The 25,000-nt window shown below is 46.7% G+C and overlaps 1 protein-coding gene across 11 annotated transcripts in view; it reads right to left on the bottom strand.

Annotated features, from left to right (window-relative positions):
• The window catches only part of LOC147033197 (nuclear receptor subfamily 2 group C member 2-like), a 141,618-nt gene that overhangs the window by 359 nt on the left and 116,259 nt on the right, over positions 1-25,000 (bottom strand). For 10 of the 11 annotated variants that reach the window (XM_085871334.1, XM_085871325.1, XM_085871327.1 and 7 more), the window contains 4 exons: positions 19,491-19,630; positions 18,584-18,721; positions 11,823-11,928; positions 1-3,096 (listed from right to left, as the gene is read on the bottom strand). The exon at positions 1-3,096 is cut by the window's left edge. In XM_085871334.1, coding sequence (XP_085727460.1) covers positions 2,922-3,096; positions 11,823-11,928; positions 18,584-18,721; positions 19,491-19,630 — 559 coding nt within the window. In that variant the 3' untranslated portion in view covers positions 1-2,921. Of the gene's footprint in view, positions 3,097-7,054; positions 9,486-11,822; positions 11,929-18,583; positions 18,722-19,490; positions 19,631-25,000 lie in introns of those variants that run through there. The other variant, XM_085871332.1, reaches the window with a different exon arrangement.

The following is a 25,000-nucleotide window of genomic DNA, read 5'->3' as shown; positions in this document are numbered from 1 at the left end:
CAGTATCTCAGATGGCTGCAATTCATTATTTTCTCTGACTTGTCACCGAAGGTGGGCAAATAAACCCTTTGGGCGAGGGCCATTGAAATCTTGCGAGCGCCTGCCCATATTGCTTCCTGGAATTAATGATAGCATTCTTGCATTAATTTCAGAGTGCACGATAGCAGACTCTCAACACTTAATCTCCCCTGACTCAAAAGGCATCACAGGTTCTCTACCTCCTGATGTACCTCATGATCCAGGGAGGGCAGGTTGAGTTCTTTTTCCAAGCACTGCATTTGAAAGCATACCTCTGCAGGAGCCCATGGAGTTGAAACTTTATAACCTCTGCCAGTCCCTCTCAATGCTACCAGTAAGGGGGAGTCACACAGTTACCAACTCATGCATGCCCTGGTACTATGCTCTCCATATTTTCCAATGTCTGTCAGCCCTGACGTTGTGAGGCCCCGCTTTACTCAGATAGCCACAGCTCAAACAGGCGTGGTCATTGCTTCCAATTAGTAGTCTGACACCAGTTCCACAATTTTGGTCACAACCAGGTCAAAGCGTGAGGGCCATTAACCTGTCTTCCCCACACAGGTGGGTTCCATTATGTGTTGCAGCAACAGGTCTTCAGTCACCAAATTTACAAGCTGTGAATCGAACAACCTTGGTGCAGTATTGGTGCTGTATTCCAACCACGTTATATTTGGGGCATTCCAGTTTCCCATAACAAGCAGAAGCCTTCATGCAACTCTATTGCACAACTCTCCCAGTCTACTTATTTTGTATGTTGTACAAGGCTGCAGGGTAGCATCAATGGCTGAGGGCAGGGTGATGCCAGTGTGACAGTGATGCCTCCTCTACTCTTCACAAAGGATACCTTGGGATATTTAACGTCCACCAACTAATGCCGGCAGACATGACACCCAGTTCATCTGAGGGATGGCACACATTGATGAATGGCCTTGCCCGTGAAACACCAGGATGACAGTTTGTAGCTGGGAAGAGATTCAAACGCAGGCTCGACAGCTGAGGTGAGTGTGCATACATCAAGATCATTATACTCTCCCAGTAATATAGTCACGGTTTGCATTTGGGCTGGACTTCAGTAGATTACACATTGATGTGTAACCACTCGGTGCCCCCATCAACGCATCTCTGCTGTTGGTGCTACCTCAACATTCGGTACAAACTGTATCCACAAGAGATGCTTAACATAGAGGGTGACTCCCCCTCCTGTGCAGCGGTTTGCCTGTCAGCTTGAAGGATGGAGTAGCTTTCAACATAGTCCTCAAAGTCTGCCACTTCTGGAGATAACCAAGTTTCAGAAATAGCAACAATATCTGATTGCATATGGAGGAGCAGCAGATCCTCAACAGGAGAGCTCAGGACCACCTTTGCAGGTTGCAATGAAGCTGCAGCGTCTGGTGTCCCTTATCTCCCGAGTATTACCAAACTCTTTTGTCTCACTAGCATTTAAGTAACCATCAAACAATGTCTGTGTAAACCTTTTGTTGCTGGCTGGTTTAAGATCTTAGGGTCTTGAGTTCGAGCCTGTTGTGCCGTTAAATCACACCAAGTGGGTTGAGTCAGTCTGTCATCCTTCCGATGTTGGAAAAATGAGTACCAGCTTACTGGAAACGGGGCACTGCATCAGCGACACAGCCACACTCCCAGCAATGACGCAACCAGCAGCCATAGGCTGCATACGAAATAATGTCTGTGTCATGTTCACACCGAGACTCAGGCTCTTTTATGTGGACTCTGGGATGTTAAAGAGGATGAGGTTCATCTTGTGCCTCCATCTATCCAGCTTTTCTTAGCTTGGCCGATCGTGTGTCATTGGTGTACAAACAGGTCCTTGCTCCATGCCCCTCCTGGGAGAATCCATTGCAGTGGACACTTCTCCTCTACAGTCTCAGATGATCCACCAACACACTTTTCACTGTGATGACAAAGATTATGTTTCTTTAGCTCTGTCTTATTAAAGATTGATGAAGTGCACATCAATGATTTTCCTACTTTTTGAAGATGCTGCCATTTCGTTTTTCACCTTTCCGCCGCTGCACAAAATGGCCCAATGAATAAGTTGTGTGGGTGGGGGTGACGGAGCTAGAAAAGGCAGATGATGAAAGTAAAATACGACCATAATGGTGCTGTCTACATGTTCATTCCAGTATTTGTGGCATCTTTTTTCAGCTTTTGATGGTACCATTCTTCTTTCACCGTGTTTTTCACTTTTGCGACTACTCTTTACGTGATATTTTTCAATTGCTTGTAATTCATTCAGCTCATCGACCTGGTCATCTGTTTTCTCCCAGTTGTGGTGCGCTTCTGTCTTAGAGCAGTTTGCATTCCCCAATTTAACCACATTTCTTTCTCCCAAGGTGTCTGCAATTTCTATCCTTGTGCTGTAGTGTATTACATTTGATGGGCTCTATTTTCTCTCTTGATCCTTTGACCCATGTTGTTCTGCTCTTCCATGAGTCTCAATACCTGCATTAAAAACATGTTTTTACATCCTGTGTCTAACAAGGAAATATATGACAACTTTTACAATCCAGGACAGATGACTGCTGTAATGTTATTATTAATTAAAAGCCAGAGGATCGGTTGCCTCTCAACTTGAATAAAAATTTCAGTTGGCTTGCTCGCCCAGGAGGAAACAGGTGAATTTTGGGCATAGTGCATTTGGACATCTCTCAAGCAGCTATGCTTGGCCAATGGGTTTAAGTGCCAATGTGTTGGCACCAAATATCATTGGCCAAGAATACATGTGATGAGATGACTCGATGTACCCAGTTTACATCAATGCAGAAGCAGTTGAAATCTCACGTTTCTCCCGCTGGCATGCCAACCAAAGTTTCATAGCCAATTCTCCTGGCTAAGATACTTGAAGCAAACACCTCTCCAGAATAGAGGTGAGATAAATGGTAACATTAGGCCAAACCGCCAGAGATCTGGTTGTTGTACTCTGCAGCCTCCATGCGTAGGATGTATGGGATGATTGAGTCAATCTGTACATTGCCAATGAGTCCTGCGAAGAAAAGCTCCTCTGTGATGGCAGAACTCATGAGGCGCAGTGCAGGTAGCCTCAGAAGAAGCCGCGCCAGCCTGAATTTCAACGAGAAGGGAGACAAGAAGCAGTTCAAGCTGTCATACAAGTTACTTAAATTAACATAGTGATTTTATCCACTGATAATTATCTATCTTGGTGGAATTTCGTAGATTCCAAGATTACCATCGAGTCGACAAATTATAAAATGGCATTTTCACATGAATATGTAGTCCAGTGGCACCAAATGGCAAGAGATGGAAGATTAAAGGGATACTCTTGGTAGTAATGTCAAACATCTCCATCTACAATGTCACTGTCGTTTCATCCTACTGTGTAAAACAAGGCAATGCCTGCATGTTTGTTCATCATGGAATTGAAAACAGCTTGGCAGACCTCAACCAACACACACACACACACACACACACACACACACACACACACACACACACACACACACACACACACACACACACACACACACACACACACACACACACACACACACACACACACACCTCCTGACTGTTATGGTGAGCATCACCATGGATTATGTCTCACACGGTAAAACTGCATAATCCGCACAGAACCATCCATCTGTTACCCAGACGATTGTTCCTGCGAATGCAAATCATTCAACTAGAAGGCACGTGATGTGATCAGCAGGAAAATCGAAACATGTGGAGTGTGACAAGCACTCCACCAATCCCCAATGAACACAGTCCACACCAAAGCATCGCCTCCAACACTGAGGCCTCGGCCTGGTGACTCTGTTTGACAGACAGATTACATGGTCATCATCAGTTAAACAGTCACCGGGCCGAGGCCTCTGTGTTGGAGGCGACACTTTGGTGTGGACTGTGCCCAATAGGGGGATGGCGGAGTGCTCGTCACACTCCACACGTTTCGATATAGATATATTGTTGCGGAAATGGGCCCTTAGTGGGTTATTAAATATAGGATTAGCCCAGATCCCCCCTTAAATGCATGTTTAGCCAGGTTGTTTGGTAATCGGACGTTACATATGTGTCGGGAGGTGTAGCAGGCTGTCCAATGTTCATACAGTGGTGGTGTACTGAGAGGCGCTTCCTTTTCCTCCCCCGCCCCTCCTCCTCCTAACTAGCCCCCGCCCAGCGCTCTGACAGTCAGTCAACGAGACGTGTCAGCAACCCATTGGAGGAGAGCGGCTGCAAACTCTAAGGATGGACCAATCATGTGTCCCTGGAGGCGGTCCAGAAGAGCGAGCCCCAAAAAGGCAAGAGGAACTGGCTGCTGTGTCGAGTCTGCGTTCTGCTTCATGAGGAGTGGTTTGGTCGGCTATTTGTCCTCGGTTATGGATCCAGCCTAAGGTCATCCACAGGTTCATCCTGAGTCCAGTCACGGAGCCTCTGACTGTCCTGACTCCCTGCACGGCTCGACACGCCTTTCATCCCATCGATCCGCCTGCGGAGCCCAACACCGGGATTGGCCTAGTTTGGTGTACGGGCCAGGCCTGGATTCGCATACTGGACCTTGTGAGAAACCAGCTGGAACACACCATATATCTTTCTCTCCTGTGCCGTCAACCTTACGGGGCTGAACGCACCGAGGCTGTTACATGAGCGGTGCGACAAAAAGAGGCCGTCGCTGCCATCTTGCCACGCTGCATACTCGAATCCGACACCATCGGCTTGTCACGAGCCGCATTCATGCCTTCGACACTTTTCCTGTCGTCCATGAGGCATCACCAAGTACTCAATGTCTTGTCTGCATGTTGTCTGCATGTCGTCCAGGCCTAAGGTTTATCTCGCTGGGGTTCCCTTCAAAACCCGTATCCGTAGCACCCTAGTTAAGAGCGGGTTATAGATCAATTATAACGTTTGTGAATGCTTTGCTTGTGTCGTGTTTCCCCGATGTGTCCACAATAAATCTGGCTGAGTTATACGAGATTTGCCGCCTTGGATTTATTTGTGCCGCGCCGAGGAACAATCCGCTCGATTTGTATATGAAACCAAAACAGGCTACGGACAGGCAGACTTCGCTCGGTCTCTGACAAACCCAGTCTGTAGCCGGGGTCTATATCCCCAACTGGTACGGCCCAGGGGTACGTTGGTATCGTGATCTGAGGCACGTGACCCGAGACCTGTGCCGAACTAACAGGCATTATAACCCCTGAGACGGCGGTGCTGTTAAGTGCCGCCAAATCATCAACAATATATATGTATTGTTACGGTTGTGGAAATTCACAGAACACCATTCAGGCTTCCCAGAGATCAGTTATGTTGATAAGTGTGTGTTCAGATTAGATTTCCCCACCGATGTCTAAAGGGGTTTATTCGTGCAACCGGGCTGTGATCTTTGGGTCAGCCATTATTCTTTTGCTATATTTATTTTGGAACAACCACATCTGAACAACCACAACTACTACTTCAACAACCACAACCGTCTCTCAACAACCACGCCATTCCCACCACAGCGCCAACCACGACATCTCCTCAACAACATCTCCACAAACGCACAACATCGCCTCACCTTCATCTCCATTGCGCCGCCATCTTTGACAGCCATGGCGAATCCCATGGACGAGCAACATCGCCGCCGACAGAAGCGAGGGTTCCCTGTTAGAGTGGGAGCCAATGATTCCTGCAACGTCCGCGTGGTTGATGATTTCACCCACGTCCCCGCATGTCCGAGCTTCGCAAAGAGATCGGATCAGAATCACAAAAGGGGCGGAGCCAGCGGGGGGTGAGAGGTGAGAGATCAAACGCACCCCCGACCCGATAAAAAGGCATGCCAGAACGCCAGTCGCGCAGTGAGTAGAAGTCTGGAGTCGAGCTGGCGTCGAGTCGGAGGAAGCCAGCAGCCCACCAAGGTTCGAGTCCCGTGGAGGGCAGTCGGGGTCGTCGGAGCGCAGCCAAGCCTGCCGTGCCGCGCAGAACTGCGAGTCAGTGGAGAAAGCCGGAGAGAGGTCGCCAGCCAGCGACAGAACGGTCCGAGCCAACGCTGAGGAACGGGCGGGCACTTAAAAGAGCAACAACTCTCGAAAGAGCAAAGGCCCGTTTATTCCTCTGAGGCGTAGTTGGCTAGGCCGATCCACCAGGCCGCACGGCGGGTCCTGGACCAACCGAGCTGCCGTGTTTCCGACGAAACGTTGAGGGTCGCTCAGCGAGTCACCACGAGGGTGACAGGTAACCAGCCCGGCCTCTCGGAGCTCTTGCGGTCTCCACAGCTCCATGGATATTAAAGGCCTACGGGTCCAGTTCTGCCCCTCCCTTTCCTGGGGTTTCTTTGTATGAAAGTTGTGGCGCCGTGTCCATAAGTAGAACTGTTAAGTGAATGTACAGTAATAAATAGAACGGTTGTAGTTCTTTGTCTTACTCGTGTTTTGTCCCTTACCTGCATGCTTTACTGACTGCATGATTGCAGACGTGTTTGCATGCATACGTGTTACAAATAAATGTCATTGTGTGAATGTTCGCCTGTTCTTTGCATCCTTTCCCTCAATTGAGCTGCGGTATTGCGTCCAGGATATTAGATGGCTTTTAAATAGCCGATAAAGTAATCGGATCCGGCGGGGCTTGGCGATATACACCGCTCGGCAAATCGCAAACGGAGCGAGCTGCTTAAGTGGCTCGTTTCCAAGCAGGGCCCGTTGAGGTGTAAATCCCCGGCATTTCTGTCTGCGCGCATACTTAAGTAAATCGACAATTCGGCGATCAGACCCTGTCGCGCGTGGACAGAATAGTTGGCTGATTTACGGTGTGATTAAAAACACACCCGCAGCTGGATCTTGGCGTTGATCCGAAAGCTGCGACTATGTTTGCCACGTCCGGTGGGCGAGCAGCTGCGATGAGCTAAAAGCGATCGCTCGCATGCCGGAGTGGTGAGAAGCCACATTATATATATATATATATATATATATATATATATATATATATATATATATATATATATATATATATATATATATTGTTACGGTGCCGGGGTCGGCCACGAACCGACCGCTCTGACTGGAGCCACAAGTCGAGTCGGCCCGACCGATCGCCCGGAATATAGATCGCCGCCCGTATAAGTTCGAGTCGACGGGTCCTTGTACAAGAACCGGAATATGCCAATGGGCAGATCACTTGGGGTAGGGTCGATTGCCAATCTTCAATGTACCTAAATACCCACGTGACCCAACTACCGGGGTATTCCACCCTCGACGGAACTCGTACGGAACAAACCGCCGAGGCAAGCCTGTCCCGTGCGCGATTCCGAGCGGCTTCATCACCGAGAACCGTCGGTCCAAATGTCCCCCCTTTTACGGCAAACCAACGGCTTTCTAACTCCCAACACACGAAATGCTCAGTCAATGAAAGAATCAACGCGATGAGCTGAAAACATTAAACAATTGGGGTATTTATTAATTATAATGGGGAACTAGGGAAGCACGTAAGAGCAGAACTATTCCGACTATACAAAATGCAATGCAAAGATTTACAGCACACAAAGCACTTTATTTCCTATTTATTAGACGGGCCCATGCACACACACACACACACACACACACACACACACACACACACACACACACACACACACACACACACACACACACACACACACACACACACACACACACACACACACACCAAAGTAATGGTGGCTGAGGCCTTTAATAACGCGCTCCAGCTCGGACAGGTGAGCTGAAACCCAGAGCCCATCTCAAACCTCTCCACCTCGTGTGGTCTTCAAGTTGTTCGGACCCGGGCTCCAGCGAGAGCGAGCTGGATCCAATCGCCGTGAGACACGATCCTTCCCGAGCTCCAGCGAATCCTCCCGCGCTTCTCAACACGTGCTGGTGAGACGAGGCGCCGATCCTTCCCGTCGATGCGTCGCTTCCCTGAGGAACCACCTCCAAGAAGAGGTCGATGAGTCGCACCAAGCCGGGAACCAAACGGAGAACAAAGAGCTCCACGAACCAAGCAGAAGAAGAAGCCACAATTTGCAGCTCGAGCAGAGCAACTGGCTCAACTTTCTTCCAAACAAATCAGCTCTCCAAAAAGCCTACCGAGCCAAGCAGGACCCGAAGCTCTGCTGAACAACTCCTCTGCAGAAGCAAAAAGCTTCCGAAGGCCTTAACCCTAACCCAAGCCAAGCAGGACCCTACGGCCTGCTGATCGACGCAGCCCCCACTTCCCACACGAACAAAAGAAAGGATCTCCTCTTTATCCTTCTCCGCCCCCTCCCCCGCGCCCGGCGTGACTCATGCCCTCGTGATCTATCCCCCGCTCAACCACGGGTGGGAGGGAGTTGTTGACGTCATGAATCACGGGATGGTAGGGCTCTTCTTCGTCTTCGCAGAAGAAGGGGAGGGACGTCTCCATTGTTTGCTCCCTAACTATTAAATGTTGAATCTACGAATGTCAGGGCATTCTTTCACTGGGAAAAAGGGGGAAAGGTTTTTTTGTTTTTTTTTAATGCTTCAGGACTGTTCTCCTATATCCACCGCCACCGATATCAATTCAGCCAATGAATTCCTCCACAGAAACCTGTTCTCTATTATGCACAGATTCATGCCACCTCATCTTCGATTATAATCTAGATAATTATCTAAGCCATCCTCCTACTCTTCGTATTCTGAATCTTGTGGTGAGGCAGTTTTTTTTAATTAAAAAAAAAAACTCGCATTCTCCTCCTGTTAAGCAACTGTGGACACCAGCAAAAGCAATTATGCCAAACGGTCCTCGCGTCCAGCCGCGTTATTGATCGGTACAACTACTGAGCGAGGGTACACGCCCGAAGCGTGCACTGAAATCACTGCCGAGTAAACAGTATGCAGCACTGGCAAACCCTCTGAGCCAATTAGTGGGCCAAAAACTTCTCATCGAACGATTATGAACACACTTTGCCAGATCAACGAACGAAAGGATACAAACGAGGCAGATTTGAAAAAAACAAAAAAACAACAATCTTTTCGTTTAACAAGCAAGACAATCATGAAAACATGAAAGCAAAACAATCTTTATTTACACAGGCAGGTAATCATCAAACGATTAATGAAGCAAATATTTGCAAGCAGGTGATGACACAGAAGGGTGGACTTACCCCGAATATGTATTCCCCTGAGCAAGACAAACTAAGACAAAAGAGATATGGCCACCATTCAATCCGGAAAGACAGACAAGAAGAATTGAGAAGAAAGAATTAGAACAGAGTGTGGGGGCGTCTCCTCTTTTAGCTCACACAACCACGTGCGGTTACGTCAGACCAAATATTGTGAGAAAGGGGGGGGGGGTTAAGATTGGAAAAAGATGGGTGGTGAAGTGTCAGAAGCATGTAGGTAGCATGCAGTGCGAGTCTATATGGAGCTGCGAGACACCCCAGGGGACTGCACTGCACTTTCGCTCATGCTGCCGCTCACCTCCAACCCGGGCATCACTTGCTCCTGCGCCTCATATCCCAGTGCAGCTGGGTCCAGCACTACCTGCACCCCAGCAGGCAATCTCTCTAACAAGCAGCAGGAGATACATTTGTGCCCTTCGTGCATTAACAGCCCCTGGGGAGTCAACAACAGCTGTGAACGCTCCTTGTGTTCTGTCTTTTAAAGCAGCTCAGTGTTGGTGTGGTTTCGACAGAGTAAACGTTCCGCGAACATCTTCCTCATTGGTGCGAATCCGACGGAGGGGGGTGTAGCACCAGCAGAGGAAAATCTCACGTCATGCAGTGGAGGTGGCGATGGGTGCTCCCGCTCATACTTTCACATGTCTAAAATGGCAACAAGAGCCTCCATTCCCTCCCTCGTGCACAAACATCCCATTGTCAAGTGCGTAATGTGAGCTCGAGAGTCCACCAGGAGAGAAGAAGAGAAGAAGAGAAGAAGAGAAGAAGAGAAGAAGAGAAGAAGAGAAGAAGAGGAGGAGAAGAGGAGAAGAGGAGAAGAGGAGAAGAGGAGAAGAGGAGAAGAAGAGAAGAAGAGAAGAAGAGAAGAGGAGAAGAGGAGAAGAAGAGGAGAAGAGGAGAAGAGGAGAAGAGGAGAAGAAGAGGAGAGGAGAAGAAGGAGAAGGAGAAGGAGAAGGAGAAGAAAGAGAGAGAAAGAAGAGAGAAAGAAGAGAGAAAGAAGAGAGAAAGAAGAGAGAAAGAGAGAAAGAGAGAGAGAGAAACACTTCACTTTTTCATTCCTCTTTTTCCACCTTTGGAACAAACTCCCACACACTCTTCAATCGCACTCTTCCCTCCATGTCTTCAAAACAGCTGTTCACCACCATCTCTTATCTTCTCCCATCCAAAACCACGATCTTTTCTACCCCTGCTAATCCACCCCAAACCAACCTCCTTCAAATTCCCTGCTTGCCTTGATGAAAGTCCTGCGTGTAAGGACCTGAAAGTCCCTGTAGTGTCTATCTTGTATACCCCATGTTCCCTGCCCCATCCCTCTCCCATCCATGGATCTCCTGTCTCTGTTCCCCACTGTTTTGTGCTCCCCTCTCCTGCCCCTCTTGTCTCCTGCCCTCCTTGTTGTACATTCTGTGAGTTAGCTCTCATACGAGCCTCAGCATTGGTTACAAAGAGAAAAAAGAAAAAAAGGTTTGTGTGGAAAGGAGGACCGAGACCTTGCTTGGAAAGAAAAGCCTCGTGTATAAGCAATCCAAGCTGGGATCACCCTGTGTTTTTAGAGGGCCAGGAGGCCTCTGTCCAAAAAGGACAAAGAGGACTATATGGCTAAGTTGAAGGCCAACTCACCACTGGCCCTGCTTGTGGCAGTTTTACTTTGTCTGGACACCATCGAGTCCTGCGTCCAACTTGCACATTGTAGAGACAAAGGGAAGCCCTGCCTGCATTATTTTGTCATACAATTGTGATCTGTGGCACCTAATGGGTTAGATACATAAGTTTGCAATGTAAGTTTATTTTTCAATCACTGGATATAAATTTGTGTATCCCCATTCACCTTTGTGTCTTTTGACTGGCTTGGTTTGTTCCGTTTTTTAATGGTGTCTTGTCGACCCTCTTCGCTGAACTTTTCAACATAAGAATAAATCCTTTAAAAGGTAAGAAAGCATCTTTCAGCAATCTGCTTTCTGTGTGTGATTGCCATTGATGTTGGCTCATTTGGGCGACGTCACGGTAAGGTAAGTAGAGTAGGATTGAACGCAGTGCCTTAAAGCCAGTTTCAGTCCATCCGTGACATGGACACGACAATATTTTACATTTTATATATGTATATATGTATATATACCGACCATACAACACACACACACACACACACACACACACACACACACACACACACACACACACACACACACACACACACACACACACACACACACACACACACACCTATGGGATTCCTGTCCACAAAACGGTGGATTATTTGAAGCAGAGTTGGAAGGATGGAGGAGTGGTTTGTGTGCGTGAGGCTGCATGTTGGGATTACTTATTATTTGGGCAAAATATAGTTCGTGGTTATGAGTGGAGTGAATTAAGCAAGAGCTTTCCTCTTAAGGTGGCCTTGCCTTCCAGTCCATGACCATTTAATTTTTTTCAAATCAAAGCATTATCAAAGAAATTCATTGTTTGAGAATCACCATACCAACAAAAGCCAACAAGTGATGCCATGTGATAATAGGAAATTCCTCCATCCCTCCCAAATAAACCTTTGCAAAATATATTCATCTTAACACTGATTTTAAAGGAAAAAGAGCAGAAACCGGAGAAATGTGAGAACTCTGGCACGCCTTCTTATTTTTTTTACAAATTAAACCGGCTGGAGACAAACCCGTTGGTACATTACAAAGCCTGCCAAGAGAAACCTACGTACCGTGCTGGGTCGTTTGGGGAGATCCTGCTGATGTAATCAAGGAGCTCCACATGTGCCTTTTCTTGGCATTTCTCTATTTGAGCAGTATTCATCAGCCCCGGGTGGTCTATTCAAACAGCACCAAGGGGACAGGTATTTGAAATTAAAGTACAGCAAAACACCACTAGACCGTGCAGTTGCGTTCCGCAGAAACACGTAATTGGCTGAACCGAGATACAAATGTAATATAAACTGTATTGGGAATCACAGAGTTCGGTTCTACATCGTTTCATTATAACACTAGTTGGTGCTTTTATACTACAATACATATAAAATGATAAAGAAACATGAACAAAATTATACGATAACAAATGCAGCAAGAAGAATAATTAAACAGGGTTCCCACTCGATCTGAAAAAATGAAATTCCCTGACATTCCCTGACTATGTTGGTAAAGATTCCCTGACCTTTTCAAACGTAAAATATGTAGGCGTGCTTTAGACAACTTCTGAATACCATTTTTGTTGGGAAATTAAACTGGTTCTTCATTTGGGTGTTAACTTCGGTCTTTTTGAAAATGGTCCAGAAAGTACACTTTCCCAGATCGTACTGGCATTTTAATTTTTTTTATTAATATAAAACTTACAAAACACAAATCATACTAATGTCAAACGTGCCAGGTACCATGACTCGATCAGAATTATATCAGAAAAAAATTTAGCACATCTAAATCTTGCAAAATAACAACGAAACATTGATATTGTTAATGTGACATTGCAGACAAGCTAGAACACCCGATGATATTGCAGAAATGACTAACAGACTACTATATTGTACATTTTTCTACAAGCATCTGGTCCTAAAAAGGACCGTTTGTTGAATTTCTACGGTTAGGTGGGTACTCCTGTACCATTCCCTGCGGATGCAGGTACGTTCACCACCGCAGAAGTGAAATTACTCAAATGTTACATGGGAAGTTGCAGTAACAGTCGAGATGTTATATACTAGAATTATATAGATTTATATACTAGAATCAGAGCAGCGAGAGGTCTCCTTTGGGGCTCCCTGCTGACGTTCTCAAAGCTAAGTTTCCGGTTGTTATTTGTCCCGTTTTAACTGTTTAATTTTCTCACCTACATGTTACTGTGTTGCTAGTTCGGTTTTGTTTCAAAAATCGTGCTATTTTGTGAGTATTTTTGTCGACGTTCTTACCTGTGCTTGAGGCCTAGGCTTGAGGCCTACCGGTTCCACTCGGTGTTCGATCGTTTTTTTTTTTTGTTTGTTTTTTTCTCCCCATTACCTTCAATTTCTATCCTCCCCATTACCTTCAATTTTGATCCTCCCCACTTTCCAAACATCCCCCATTCTCCCAACTAATCTCTTTATCTCAAAAATAAAAAATAAAAATAATAAAATACCCTACAACAACAACAACAACACGCTCACCTTCTCCCGATTCTGCTTCTTCTTCTTCCTCTTAACTTCCTCCTCGTCTTCTTCCTCGATTTTTTATTTTTTTTTTTACACTTCCATGACCTAATCTGTTGAACTCTCATATATTAATATTAACAACAAAAAAAAAAAATATATATATATATAAATATATATATATATATATATATATATATATATATATATATATATATATATATATATATATATATATATATATACCCAACAACAACACGCTCAACTTCTCCCGATTCTGCTTCTTCTTCTTCCTCTTAACTTCCTCCTCGTCTTCTTCCTCGATTTTTTTTTGATTTTTTTTTTTTACATGACCTAATCTGTTGAACTCTCTCATATATTAATATTAACAACAAAATATATATAGATATACATATATATATATATATATATACATACACCCAACAACAACACGCTCACCTTCTCCCGATTCTGCTTCTTCTTCTTCCTCTTAACTTCCTCCTCGTCTTCCTCCTCGTCTTCTTCCTCGATTTTTTTTTTTTTTTTACACTTCCATGACCTAATCTGTTGAACTCTCTCATACATTATTTTTAACTACAAAAACGATCTTATAATGCTTCATCTTCCTCGCTCACACATGTGGTACTCTTTACTGTTTCACAATGCACTACTCTTCTGCTATTTTAACAGACTGCTCTCATTTCGACCTCTCCTTCATTCCTTGCCTAAAAAATCCAACTATTACAGCGCTTCTTCTCTCCATGCTCTGAATTCGCCTTCATTGCATCCATCAAGAATTGCGTTAAATCGCATCTCTGATCTAAAACTTTTAAAAACCACAGTTTGCCATGGATGCTCGCTTTCCATCAAACATTCTTTTTTTCCAACTTCAGTGCCAACTCACCCCCCTCACCCCTCACTCTCACTCTCAAAGCAACCATCCCACTCTTCTCCCTCCAAGCCTCCCTCTCACCACTCTCAAAAATCCCCCTCACCTTTCTCCCACCTTTCATCCCCCTCACTCTTCCTTCTCAAAGTTGCCCCCCTCCTCTCATCCACCAACCTGCCTCCCTCCACTGCCCTCTCACCTCCATCTCTTCACTCCACCTCCTCAAATCCTCAACTGCCTTCTTCCTTGTCTCTTGTCCCCCCTCTCCCCCAGCACCACAGAGCCTTTTCTCCTCCTCATTCGGCCCCCTCCCCTCACTGTTCTGCAATACCCCACACTCCTTCAGCAACCCTCCTTACCTGCCCCCCTTGTCCTCCCCCTCCACCTCCTGCACCCAAAGCCTCCTCCCCTTCCTCTTCATTAAAAGTGTGGACCTCAAATATCCGGGGCCTTCGCTCAAACCTTTCAGATCTTTCCATACAGGTTGCCACTGACAAACCAGACATTATCTGCCCAACAGAAACTTTCCTCTCCCAAGACGTGTCTGACTCCCAAGTATCTCTCCCTGGCTACTCCCTCTTACGGTATGACAGACCTGAGCCTCGTCCTGGTGGAGGTGTTGCTCTCTTCATCAAAGACTCTATTCTTCACTCTCCATGCACTGCTCTCACTCCCCCACACCCCCAGGAATACCTCTGGCTTTGGCTTCCCCTCCACTCCCACCTCATGTTTATATGTGTACTGTACCGTCCACCGAACAGTGATGACTCCATCTACACCTCACTATCCGAAAACATGGACCATCTTCTATCTTCTCATCCAAACTCTCTCTTCCTCTTATGTGGTGACTTCAATTGTCATCACGCCAGTTGGCGAGGTGTGGGTACCTCTCTCACCTGCCATGGCACCTCAGCAAAAGCTTTCTGCGACTCATTGGGACTGACTCAATCGGTCAACTTCCCGACCCGGATCTCAACCAATGGTACTCCATCTCTTCTGGATCTGATTTTGACAAATTTCCCTGACAATATCTGCTGCTCTTCCTTCGCTCCAATTGGTTCTTCTGACCACGTCCTTGTCAAAGTGGACATCTCTCTGGCTGTTATCAGAGAACCACCTCACCGCCGTCGAGTCTGGCATTTCACTCAAGCCGACTGGCAGGGTCTCCGAGCAGCCATCAAACTTACAGACTGGTCTCCTATCACTACTTTCTCAAACATCAACTCATCCTGGGAATTCTTTCAAAGAAACTTGCTCTCCCTCATGCACAGATTTATCCCCTCTCGTGTTCAGTTGTCTTACCCTTCCTCCCGCCCTTGTTTTACTGAAGCTTGTGGCGAGGCAGTTGTCCTGAAACAACTTGCCTTTGCCTCATGGAAAGCAAACCCAACTGAGGGCAATCTCAGTTCTTTCCACAAAGCTCGGAACAAGTGTGTATCTACCCTCAGGAGAGCCAGAAAACAACATCTTTCTCATCTCAAGTCTGAACTCTCAAACCTCTCTCCCTCCTCAAAATCCTGGTGGCGTTTAATCAAATCTGTTTCTGGTGTATGTTCCCCCTCCATCCCCTCCCTTACCTCAAATGGCCGCACTGCTGATTGCACACGTGATAAAGCTGAATGTCTAAACTCGGTGTTTGCAGCTAAATCTTGTGTCCTAAACCCATCACTATCTCTACCCACTTTACCCGGTCGCACCCAACTGTCCCTGGACTCTGTATCCTTTTCTCCTGACAAGGTGGAGAGCTTGCTTTCAAACCTCGAGTCAGATTCTGCAACCGGTCCAGACGGCATCAGCCCACGTGTCCTCAAAGCCTGCTCTTCTGCTCTTGCTCACCCTCTCTCTGTTCTATTCACCCTCTCATTTGCCCAAGGTCATCTGCCATCTGCTTGGAAATCTGCTAACATCACTGCCCTGCATAAAAAGGTGCAAAAACAGATCCCTATAACTACAGACCAATCAGCCTTCTCCCAATCATCAGCAAGGTGATGGAATCCATCATCGCCTCAGATATGAAATCCTTCCTCTTCTCCAATGGCTTGATTTCCAATCATCAATTTGGTTTCAGACCAGGTCACTCTACCCTGGATATGCTGCTTCTGCTCTCCCATCAATGGATGGAGGTCCTCAATGCCAGACAGGAAATCTGAGCCGTATCCCTGGACATATCACGTGCTTTTGACACAGTCTGGCACCCTGCCCTACTCACCAAACTCTCTTCCCATGGTATTCAAGGCCATCTCCACTCATGGCTCGCAGACTTCCTCTCCTGTCGCAGTCAACGTGTGGCCCTAAATGGAGTTCTTTCATCCCCTCTTCCTGTGCAGGCTGGAGTTCCTCAAGGTAGCGTTCTGGGCCCTGTTCTTTTTCTGGTTTTCATCAATGATCTCTCGGACTCTCTGGAAAATCCTCTATTTCTCTTTGCCGACGACTCCACCCTCTGCCGTACCATCTGTCATCCCTCAGACCGGCAAGCAGCAGCTTCTTCACTCACTGCAGATCTGGATAAAATCACAAACTGGTCCAACACGTGGAACATGTCTTTCAATCCAGACAAATCTCACACTCTCACTATGTCTCTTCGAAAGGACCGTTTACAAAACCCCCATCCACTTTCTCAACAATCCTCTGGAAGAAGTCTTTTCTTTCAAGCTTCTAGGTCTCACTATCTGCCATGACCTTTCCTGGGAAAGTCACATTTCCAACCTCGCCTCAAAAGCCAGTCGCCGACTGGGAATCCTCCGTCGTGCTAAGTCCTTCCTCGGCCCTCTTGAGCTCCTGACCACTTACAAAGCTTTTGTCCGTAGCCTGATGGAGTACTGCTCTCCCCTCTGGGCTGGTGCTCCTGCCTCCCACCTTTCTCGGCTTCACGCTGTCGAAACCAGGGCATTTAAGATCATCGGCATCTCCCGCAATGAAGCTGAGTCTTTGGGCCTCTCACTCAATCACCGCAGGTTGGTCGGTGGTCTTTCTGTCTTCTACCGACTCCTCTCCAGCCTTGCCCCCCTGCTCTCTCTGCGATTTGTCCCCACCACATTTCCACAGGGCGCTCAAGGTCCGCCAACAACCCCCTTCTGGTAAAACTACCAAAATCACGAATCACTGCTCATCTTCACTCTTTCATTCCTCTTTTTTCCCGCCTTTGGAATAAACTTCCTCACTCTATTCTCTCCCATTCTTCCCTCCAGGCTTTCAAAACAGCTGTTCACCACCACCTCTTATCTTCCCCCATCCAAATCCTCGATCTTTTCTACCCCCGATAATCCACCCTAGCCCACTTCCTTCATTTCTCCTGCTTTCCTTCCTGAAAGTCCCTGAAATGTCCATCTTCTCTTCGCCATGTTCCCCGTCCCATCCCCATCCCTCTCCCTTCCACAGTTCACCTAATGTGTCTGTTCCCCACTGTTTTGTCCCTTCCACTCCCGCCCCTCTTGTCTCATGCCTCCTTGCTGTGAGTTGTGTGTTAGCTCTCATACGAGCCTCGACCAAGGTATACAAAAAAAAAAAAAAAAAAAATTTGTGAAAATGTCAATAACATCAAGCAGCGTGTGTAGCTTAGAATTATATGGTCGGCAAAAACTAGCAATTAAGGAAACAAATGTGAATTGTTTGAGTAACGTTATTCCAATAGTTAACATATACAGTATGGATAGTTGCTTACATTAAGTGAAATGTCAGTTTGTTACTTCTTTAGTTTCTGTAGTTCTGCTATTTCCATATCAACCTTCCGAGATTCAGTTGCTGCTTCTTCCATAAATTTTGCCTTTTTAGTATGAAGCACTTTTATCTGCTCACATGCTTTCTTTTTAGCTGCAGTCTTTTGATCGAGCTCACTTGTGGCTTTACGTTTACATTCCAGTGCTGCTTGATACCTGGCATGAGAACCCCTGACATACATCAATAGTGGCTTATCAATGTTCACAGAGGTGACTCCACCTTCTGCCTGCACAGCATCATGAAAAGCATCTGCCTGCACAGCAAACAATTCATTAAAAGAGCAATAAAGAAAACTTTTATAATCATGAACAAAATAATTGACTGGGTGAAAAGGGTACTAATTAAGATCATTAGGCACTAATCACACATTTCCCTGACCAACAAAAAAAATCCCTGAAAAATCCCTGACTTTCCCTGACTTTCACCGACTTCCCCTGACTTTCCAGGTCAGTGGGAACCCTGTTAAACAATGCTACGATATGTGATTAAACATTGGCCGAAACATTCGGTTCCAATGCAAGATGACGAAGAAGACGTCTGAAAGAAGATGCCAGTGAGGTTTGATGTGCACCGATAATCCAAGGCCAACAAAGTGAGAGAAATGAACATTAAATTTTGCACTTTAAATCACGATTTAACAAATTCCTACGAAGATGTGTGATTGAGTGTTCCACTGTAACCTTTAAAGGAGGTTCTAATGTTGTGGCGCATGATTTGTGGTGCAACAACCAGGAAGCGCAATGCACACCTGGACTGAACAGTGTAATAGCTTTCAGGAAGGCATATTCTGTTGGGTCCACAGCCAGCTTGGTCATGCTGTTACAAAACTCTTGCAACTTCCAGATGTGCTCCATGACTACCCTAACCCGGTCATTTGTCAGCTTGTCTGTGGAGGGGCGGGGGAATAATAATAATAATATTAATAATAATAATAACATTCCTGGATTCAGGTGAATGTCACAGAAAGGCACAGGACACAAAGCTGTCTAAAAATAAATAAGAGCAGGCAATAATGGATGAAATCAACAGGATGTTTATTGAAGTACGCAAACTGCAGTGGAAAGCAAGGAGAAGCCGACATTTCGGGCGTTAACACATCCCTCTTTTTTGCTGTGGCAGAAGGTTAATACCCCAAAACGTCAACTTCTTCTTGTTTCCCATGGCAGTTAGCATCCCTCAATCAATGGTCTGTTGATTTTAGTCATTGTTCTCCCAACCTGTCTGCCGACCTAGATCTACACCAACATTTAAAAGCATGACTAGCTCTTCATTCTACATCAGCAGGCATTTCAGAACAAATTATGAAACAAAGCCAACACTTGTAACAATTTCTTCCATAATTTCCTCATCACTCTACATACTGAGACAAAGCTACCTTTGAGTACCATTGGCCATTACACGTTTGAAAAATCCCAAAACAAGGGAGTAGATGAAATTCCACAATTTTTTTTTTTTTAACCAAAGGGTGATCAGTTCACAATGCAATGACAACAAACGGATGATGCAGATTACTCATTTACTTGAGTTATCTGTCTTGCTGATGAGCACCGATTATCATGAAAATCAAACTGACCTGTTATAGAAAGCAAGTTCCACTGCCAAACATCCGAACAAACAATGAACCCGCAAGGTACCCCATGCAATACATTCCTTACCCTGCTGGAGGCTGGCCTGGAGGTGGTTGACGATAGCAGTGAGTATAGTGGAAAGGTTCATAATGTGAGCGCACTGTGACAGGCCCAGTGTGAACAATTCATTCCAGCAAGCGCGCACCAGTGCTGTACTGCTCTCCTGCCTAAAAAGAGGGAAAGAGAAACTCACATTTTACTGAACCCTTCTAAGAGGGTGAATATAGAGTACAGTATTGTCGAAATACAAATTGCACTAAAATACCTAAAGTATCTTGTCAACTGTCATATTATGACTGCAGCACACTGTTGCATTGTCTACAACATCCGAGTTTCCTGAAGGAACTTGTACCATCATGTGGTGCATTATCAAGTTGCAACTGAGCTATGAGTTTAACTTTAACATTTCTCCCCAGTTACATTCCAGAAACCTTATTAACTGCAAAAAGGATGCTGAAATAATGTGGATGTGCGGGTATGCACCCAGTGTCAGTACTAATTATTGGGAAATAACAACAAAACAAGCCGGTAGGCGGCCATGGGTCGCTGAGCATCCGATGACCTTTGACCCCTGATCTGAGTTAATCTAGTACAAAGTACTTACGAAATTGCAATCGAATCGGTTAACCCGTGTATGAGCAAGGGGACTTTGAATGGTCATTTTGCCTGAACAATGCACTCGTTGACCTTTGACCCCTGACTTAGCTGAGATAGGCCAATATATCCTGAAGCAAAGCTGTAGTACCCATTGAGTACTATGTACCGATGAACTTTCATTCGTATCGGTTAATCCGTGTAGGAGCAAGGGTGCCTTGAATGGTAATTTCGCCCGAAAAATGCACTTATTGACCTTTGACCCCTGACCTACTCGAGATAGGTCATTATGCAAATGAGCAAAGTTGTAGTACTCATCACGGTCTATAAGCATGTAAAGATTCATTCGATTCGGTTCAACCGTCTTGGAGCAAGTGTACTTTGAATTTTCAGCGGGAATGCTCAATGGCCCTCGGACACCCAAGTTGAGAGGGTTACCATTTGGAAACTATAAGATATAGAAAAAAATCGATGTCATATAGCGGATTGAGAATAACCTTAAGATTATGCATACCAAATCTCATCGAGTTCCATCTCCCGATAACTACTCGGTATCAATTTGAATGAAAAGTACCGAAAATACGGTTTGATATCGGAAATCCCCAAAGTTCGAGGGGGTGCTGTGGGTGAACAAAGATATAAATCAAAAATCCGGCTCAATCGTTTGTGCACAATGCATTCCAGATGATTAGTGTGAATTTTCATGACCATCTGACCATAACCCTAGGAAGAGTAGCATTTGGCGCGAAGGCACCTCCAGCTTTCGCATATCATCGATTTTTGCCCTTTGACCCCTGACCTAAGAGTAGCATTTGGCGCGAAGGCACCTCCAGCTCTCGCACATCATCGATTTTTGCCCTTTGACCCCTGACCTAAGTATCGTTCAATATGTCCTGAGGTAAAGTTGTAGTACTCATTGCGTGCTATGAACCTGCAAAGTTTCATTCGGATCGATGCACTCACCTGGTCGCTAGGGGGCCTTCAATTTTCGGGCATACCCCATTTATAGGGGGCGCTGCGGGTAAACTATTCCATATATCACAAAAACTGGAATATATTTGGTAGAGCATCACCTGCAGATGATGCATGCCAAATTTGTGGAATAATGGCTTTCGGAATTGATTTCGCGTGAACGATACCGATTTTGAAGGTTTTTCGGCTGTTGCTAGGGAACCAAAGCGTCCCAAGCAACCATCACAATTTCCAAAGCACGAGGTCATAAGATGTACCTACCACCCGAGTTTGGTCAAAATCGGCCCACGTTTACTACCAATTATGCTGATGACAAAAGAACAAACATCCAAACAAACAAACAGAATTACTGACAATAAGGGTCACCTATTTCTGCGACCCAATATTGGTAAATTCAACAGTTTGTTAAACCCCTCTGCCTTTTCCCTTCCCCATTTTATAATCACTCTCAAAAAGTGTCGTCCACCAGATGGCGGTCTCCTTGGGTTAACCTGAGGCGGTCCCTTCGGGTGGGTGCCTGGAATGTCCTATCCCTAAGACAGGATGATCACCTGTCTCTGTTATCATCTGAGCTCAAGCGTTTGGACATCGGGATTGCAGCTCTCTCTGAGGTTCGGAGACCGGATTGCGGCGAGATAATGGTGGGTGGTTACACCTACTATTGGTCTGGTCGCTCTGATGGTTACCATACCCAAGGAGTTGCTGTAGCTGTGTCCAATAAGCTGACCCCAATGATAATTGAGGTAACACCGGTCAACGAGCGTATTATGAGATTAAGGATTCGTCACTCCTTAGGTGTCATTTCCCTGGTCTCTGTTTATGCTCCGACTGAGGCGAGTGATCTCACCGTGAAGGATGCATTCTACGCCACACTCGAGTCTGTGATTGATCAGTGCCCCAGACGAGATACACTTCTAGTCTTGGGGGATTTCAATGCATCGACTGGAACTGATAGGGACGGTTATGAGGTGTGTGTTGGTCCCCATGGGTCAGGAACTATGAACCAGAATGGCACTAAGTTCCTTGACTTTGCAAGAAGTCATGGACTTAGGGTGGCTGGTTCATGGTTTCAGCGCCCACAAGCTCATCGCTGGACTTGGTATTCCAACGCTGGCGGTGTGGCAAAGGAGATTGACCATGTCCTCATTGACGGTCGTTGGAGGATGATCCAGAACTGCAGGGTCTACCGGAGTGCTCAGTTCCTCAATACTGACCACAGGCTTGTTGTAGCAACTCTAAAGCTGCACCTTAAATCCTGGAGAATGGTACCATCCCAGCCGAGGCTGGATGTTGCCAAGCTCAGGGATGAGAGAGTAGCTGAGGAGTTTGCGAACAGGCTGAGTGGACACTTGGGGGGTCTGGGTGCTTTGGGGGGTCCTGAAGAGTTGTGGAGCGCCTTCAAGACCACCGTCCTTGATGTTGCCGGTGGATTCCTTGGAGCTCACCGCAGGGCAAAGAAGAATTTTGTCTCTCAAGGGACACTGGATACCATTGACCAGAGTCGCAGGGCCAGGCTGAATGGCAGAGCTGAGCTGTTCAGGGAGCTGAGGCGTAAAACTGTACGTGCACTGAGGGTGGACAAGGAGGCCTATGTGCGAGGAATCTGTGAGGGGGTAGAGCATCACCTGTGGACAGGTGATTCTCGTCCCGCTTACAGGGGAATTCGCGCATTACGTTCATCCAAGCCCATCCCTCGGAGCACTGCAGTTAGAGCAGAGAGTGGTAGGCTCTTGACAGAGGAGTCTGAAGTGAAGGCCCGCTGGGCCGGTTACTTTGAGCGGTTGTACCAGGCTGATCCCCCAACTGTCGAGTTGAACGTCAAGGGTGTTACAATCCCTGTCGCTGACCCTCGAATCAACTGTGGTCCACCTACGCTTGTGGAAACACGGGCTGCGGTGAACCAGTTGAAACGGGGCAAAGCTCCAGGGATCTGTGGCATCCATGCCGAACTTCTCAAGGCTGGTGGAAATGCTGCACTCGTGTCGTTGCATGCAGTTTTGTGCTCTGCCTGGAACACAGGCATCATCCCAACTGACTGGAAGAGGGGCCTTGTTGTCCCTCTCTGGAAAGGGAAGGGTGATCGCCAAGACTGCAACAACTACCGAGGGGTGACGCTGCTCTCAGTGCCGGGCAAGGTCTTTGCTCGGATAATTCTCGATAGGGTTCGCCACCATCTGCTTGAGCACCAGCGTCCAGAGCAGTCAGGCTTTACACCAAAGAGGTCAACGATTGACCGTATCCTTGCACTTCGTGTCCTCACCGAACGCAGACGAGAGTTTCGGCAGGGGCTGCTTGCAGCCTATGTTGATCTCTGTAAAGCGTTCGATTCAGTGAATCGGGATGTCCTCTGGAGGATTCTTGGTCTTCGTGGGGTGCCACCAAAACTGATCGATCTGATGTCTGAACTCTACTCTGGTACTGAGAGTGCTGTGAAGTGTGGTGGTACCATCTCTGACTTATTTCCAGTTGTTACTGGAGTTCGTCAGGGATGTGGACTTGCCCCCACACTTTTCAGCACTTGTATGGACTGGATTCTAGGGAGGATGTCGGAGAGATCAAGTTGCGGTGCGTCATTTGGGAATGTCAAGATCTCGGACCTTGACTTTGCAGATGATGCAGTCATCTTTGCGGAGACTTTAGACATCCTCTTGGGGGCCCTCGAGGTGCTGAATGAGGAGTCGGAGCCGTTGGGATTACGGGTTTCTTGTGTCAAAACTAAGATCCAGGCTTTCGGTGACATCTTGGATGCTGCTGTCCTATCTGTGTCTGTTTGTGGTGAGGATGTTGAGGTCGTGGAGAGATTCACTTACCTTGGCAGTGATATTCATGTCTCTGCTGGCTGCGAGTCAGAGGTCAATAGACGTCTGGGTCGGGCCTGGGGAGTCATGGATTCACTGGATCATGGGGTGTGGCGCTGCCGGTACCTGTGCGGGAGGACGAAAGTCCGAGTCTTCAGGTCCTTGGTACTTCCAGTCTTGCTCTATGGGTGCGAGACTTGGACTCTGACCAAGGATCTGAGACGGAGACTTAATTCCTTTGGTACTAGGTCTCTTCGGAGAATCCTTGGCCATCGCTGGTCGGATTTTGTGTCCAACGAGCGGTTGCTGAGAGAGACTCGGATGAGATTTGTTACCTGCATAGTCCGTGAGCGTCAGTTGCGGCTATGTGGACATGTGGCTCGTTTTCCTGACTCTGATCCTGCTCACCAGATTCTCTCAGCGAGGGAGTCTCATGAGTGGAGGAGGCCAGTGGGTCGACCACGTGCCTCATGGTTGCAACAGGTTGACCATCATCTCAAGGAGATGGGGATGGGCCTGGCATCTGCCTGGGGGATGGCCAGACGGAGGCCCCTGGAGTGCCGGTGGAAAGTGGACGCAGCGACGTGCTGTTCTGGCACATGCTCCCATACCTGACCTGACCTGACCTCAAAAAGTGGCTTGGATTTCAGACACAAATAAACAGGCCCAAGGTCTTGGTTGTACTCATCGATTTCCAAGATAAAAGATGAGGTGGCTTTGCAAAAAAAAAAAGTAATAATGAAATTAGGGACCAGAACAAACATACAAAAATGGCCGATCCATCATGTGAACCAATATGCCACTAGGACCACCAATAAACCACCCATTCGGAGCCTCTTCCCCACTGTAAAATATTCTAGACAACCTTGTGGAACCAACTTCAACTCCCCCAGTCTGTTCACTCCCATTCTTCCCTGAAGGGCTTCAAGACAGCTGTTCACCACCACCTCAGGTCATCCCCCATACATACTCATGATTGCTACTACCCCCAAATGACCCCTCATAAGCATGCCCTTTTAACATGTTACGATTTTTCACCCTCTCCCTCACCTCTTTTAGTTTGTTAGTTGTGGGTTGGTTTGTTCCTCTTCTGTTTTATCCCAGCTTTCCCCCTCCGCTTCTTCCTGTGTTTCATTCAGCTTGTTCACCATTCACCCCAATGTGTCCTTCTCC

This window comes from Eptatretus burgeri, chromosome 2, assembly GCF_056783735.1.
Source record: "Eptatretus burgeri isolate ZD-2024b chromosome 2, Ebu_testis_v1, whole genome shotgun sequence".
In the NCBI taxonomy this organism is placed as follows: Eukaryota; Metazoa; Chordata; class Myxini; order Myxiniformes; family Myxinidae; genus Eptatretus; species Eptatretus burgeri.
Note: the sequence above shows the minus strand (reverse complement) of the source record. Positions and strands in the feature narration are given on the sequence as shown.